The 3,850-nt window shown below is 49.6% G+C and overlaps 2 protein-coding genes across 2 annotated transcripts in view; one reads left to right on the top strand and one right to left on the bottom strand.

The window, feature by feature from the left end:
* Pmar_PMAR006875 (heat shock protein, putative) overlaps positions 1–69 on the top strand; it is a gene marked incomplete at its 3' end in the record, with an annotated part of 2,178 nt that extends 2,109 nt beyond the window's left edge. Inside the window, exon 2 of the mRNA XM_002788136.1 lies at positions 1–69. This exon is cut by the window's left edge and continues 4 nt beyond it. Within this exon, the coding sequence (XP_002788182.1) occupies positions 1–69 (69 nt within the window).
* A 1,024-nt stretch (positions 70–1,093) lies between these two features.
* Positions 1,094–2,194, bottom strand: Pmar_PMAR006874 (hypothetical protein; the record flags this gene model as incomplete). Its single annotated transcript, XM_002788135.1, has 8 exons — positions 2,053–2,194; positions 1,875–2,000; positions 1,732–1,824; positions 1,564–1,675; positions 1,408–1,515; positions 1,294–1,362; positions 1,204–1,248; positions 1,094–1,159 (listed from the first exon to the last, which is right to left on the bottom strand). Exons 1-8 carry the CDS (start codon positions 2,175–2,177, stop codon positions 1,094–1,096), a joined length of 744 nt encoding a protein of 247 aa, XP_002788181.1. The 5' UTR covers positions 2,178–2,194.
* Between the last annotated feature and the right edge of the window lie 1,656 nt (positions 2,195–3,850).

Genomic DNA, 3,850 nt, shown 5'->3' with positions numbered 1-3,850 from the left:
GGCGCTCCTGGCGCTGGTGCCGCTCCCACCGGTAACAGTTCCGGTCCCACTGTTGAGGAAGTCGATTAAGTTCCTGAGTTCATACACTTTTACAAAAATTGTTTCAAATACCCTATGCAACCTGGCTTTGACTTGGTAGTTAGGAGTGAGAAAATGGGTTAAACACGCATGCCTATATCGTAGGAGTATCATCAGTAGTCTTCTGAATCACTAGAACGACATTTGATGAAGAATCGAATTTTGTTACGAGGGAAGGACGTAGTATCGTGGCAGAAGACCTCTCCGCAATTCGTACATTGGTGTCAGCCAAACTAAACCTCATCGTTGGCATTGGACGTAAATTCACGTAAGAGGATAATATCCTTCTAGGAAAATCCTCAGGATATCTCTCGATGGGTAATAAGGGTTGAACAAATCGTCCGGTTCGAATGGTTGACTTTCATCCGCACGACTTAGGTTCGAAACTACGAGAGCGCGACCTGAAATCTTTTGCGCAAGGGGGTTTGACTAGTGTGATATGAGATCAGACGAGTCAACATAAACGGTGTTGAGCGACACTCTTGTTGTTCATCATACACTACTAAGAACGCTTCTGCGCTCGACCTTCTCACGATATCTCTTTAACTTTTCCTTCTATAGCGATCTGGGATTGACCAGTCACTGAACTTGCTTCTCATGCGATTCTCCCTCTTTCTGGTCAGAAAGTGCATTAAGTGTGTCCTCTACCACCGCAGTTGATGCGGTGGCGATTCGGAAAGCGGAGTCAATCTTACAACACCCACTTGAACGCAATATCATTGCCCTTACAACATAGGTCGTGGATATGAATGAGACGATCAGCCATCAGGCTACTCACATCATCACAAAACTAGTCGACGAGAGTTGCAGGCTGCAACTTGCAGCGAATCGAGCAAAATGAGCAAATCGATTCTTTCACTTCAGCAAGAGATACGATAGAAAATGAGAAAAGGAACAGCCAGCCTAGACACAGCAGCAGCTTCAGTCTATAGGCTATTGACGACGGAACTCCACAGACTTCGTAGAGAATATGAGATTCACATAGTAATTCTCACTCCCCTTCAACACGGCACAGCTACTTGGCGTACTTCCTGATGGCCTCGTCCGACAATACCGCAACATGCTCCAAATCCCGGAAGTGCTGATAAGCAATCGCATTAACAACCGGTATGGTGATGGTCTTACCTCGTTGTAGTCCAAACAGAAACCAACAATGAAATCATCAGGCACCTGACAAGCTCATATGATCGCTATGAGCGTCACTAGAAACCTTACAGAGAACCCCACGAAGTCCCCCTTGAATCCGCACGCTTTACTACTCCGTTTTTCAACCAGGGTGGCAACCTACCCATAGAGAAGTCTCTATCGCGAATTCGAACCTCTTCTCACCCTGATCGACTTAGGCCCGAACGCCTCCAAATACTTTGAGAATTTCGTCAGAGTATTCCCAGTATCAATGATGTCCTCAACGATGAGCACATCTTGATCCTTCAAAACCTACCACGCAGCCATCAGCCCATCGCCCGACCCTGCCAGTGTCGCTACTGCTAAGTCATCCGCCATCACATTCAATTTTCCCATGCTCTCCGTGTTATGATAGCTTTTGATTGTAACGTAGTGCTCCTGGTACGGCGCGTGATGCATATTCGTAGTGTACCTGACACGCTGCGCGTCACCACCATTATCGCATCGCTTTCCCCTCAAACTGAACACCTATGAATGCGGTTGAGGTACCCGACCAGCTCAGAGAAGAATCCACGGCTGCCCTTCAAGATACACAGTAAATGCAATTCCGTATCGCCGTAACTGAGCCGCAATAATCTGACCGCTGCGCCACAAAAATACGCAACACTCACACTTGACGAATATCCATCGCGAGCTTCTCCGTACGATCCAATATCAGCCCCTTCGGCAACATGATTCTTTTCAGATCGTTTTGGTAGTGTGGGGGGATCAGGAAGTGCTCCAAGTGGTACATTTCCCTACCACAACAACACCAACAACATCAATCATCTCATCCCCCGTTTCCCTTACTCCTCGTTGTCCTTAACAAATACAGGCTCCTTGCGGCCGATGCCTCTACCAACATATTCATACGAATACCCAGCCTTAGAACCGTCCGATGGTTTCTCTTCAGAAGTGGCGGTCGAGTTAGACATTTACGTGACGAGCTACGAAGCAGCGTTCAAGTGGACCCCATCCTGCAACACTGACCACGAGCAACACCAAGACACCACTACATCAGAGCATCGGCGGCTGTACACATGCAGGTGGGTGCTGTGCCCCCGAGGGCACCCCTCGCACCCTCACCACAGTGCCGCCACCCCCCATACTCACCACAGGGATCATGCGGACCCCCAAGTCCATAGGGAGGTTGGAAAAGGCGATCTAGTGACGAGTATGGGCCCAGCAGGCGTGGTGGGTCACCTCGTAAGGCCCGTCATTGACCGAGTAGAGAAGAGCCCCAGGGTTGCCGTTGATGCCTCGGAGGTCAACCATGATGTTGATCTAAATGTATGGTGTGGGGATCGAACCAGGGACCTTCTGATTACCAAATCTCCCTCTCTGATGAGCCGATCCCCTGCTGGTCTATCTTGCCACGGTTCATCATCACTCGATAAACCTACCACTACCACTCCTTTCGCAACACCATCAACCCCACCCTCCCACTCGAGCGAGAGGTAGTAATGAGTCTCCAAGGCTTCCCATGCCCCTCGCCATGCACCCCAAACTGGACCTGTGGTCTGTGCGGGCACTTCGACACTATTTCCAACGACCACTGATACAACCCTCCCGGGCACAGCAACAGACTACCTGCAATACACAGCGTAGAGGCCACATAGTTGACCTCCAAAACTGCTTACCACCAACCGGAATGACCCATCCCATTTCGGGGTAGTCCCCCTTCTTTAGCACCTCCTCCCCTTGTGAACCTAGTACTTCAAATTCACTACTATATCTGATCAAAATCATCATCAAGAGCATATTCGAAAATTAAAATACTCAGCGCTCGGACGCCACACAAATGGTGGCGGATGGAATTGTTGCTGCATCGCTCCGCTAAGCTTCGCCACTTTCCCTCCCTCCTGCAGCTGGGATCGTCTATAAAGCTCCTCCCTCGCCCGTTGGACCTCAGCACCAACGATATGAGCACCAGTAAACTGTCAATCTACCCTTCCCTGTAGGTCAGCGCTTTCCAACACGAGCTGTTTCAAATTCGTCTCACTCTCCCTAAGGTGCCTGCGGGGCGATCATCGATCACCGTTGAGGAATACCAATATTCGCTCTACTGCAGCCATCGATACCACTCTCACATCGTTATCCTATCTAAGGTCTCCTCCACCATCCCTCCCACCTTAGCCTGAACAGTGGGTTGCCGAGCAGATACCTGAGACACGCTAAGGTTGCCATACGCGAACCTGAACTCCTTGGGACAAGATCCGCATATGCGAATACCGCTATAAGGTCCCCCCCAATATCAAGGGGAAGGCACTGCTCACACGCTCCACACGTCATCACCAGCCCCGTGGTAAACATGGCGAAGTTGTGGCACATCAACTTTTATAAACCATTACGTGTTCCTCTACAACATGATGGGTGCACACGCATAGAGTGTTTTTATTGCGATCGCACTTGCACGATTTCGCAAAGCCCTATTGCAACGCACCCTTCTTGCCCTTATCCAACGGACATTCAGAATACGACAGCTGCTCGTATGAGTGTAACACTGTGCAGTGATTCACCGGGTTACTCTGGCATATTCAGAGAACGCTATCTCTCATGGTCCTGTCATGACCACACTCATTTGGTACATGTAGGGAGGCTACTCTAT

The sequence above is a fragment of the Perkinsus marinus genome (genome assembly GCF_000006405.1).
Source record: "Perkinsus marinus ATCC 50983 genomic scaffold scf_1104296928836, whole genome shotgun sequence".
NCBI lineage: Eukaryota > Perkinsozoa > Perkinsida > Perkinsidae > Perkinsus > Perkinsus marinus.
This window is presented reverse-complemented; position numbering and strand designations above follow the sequence as displayed.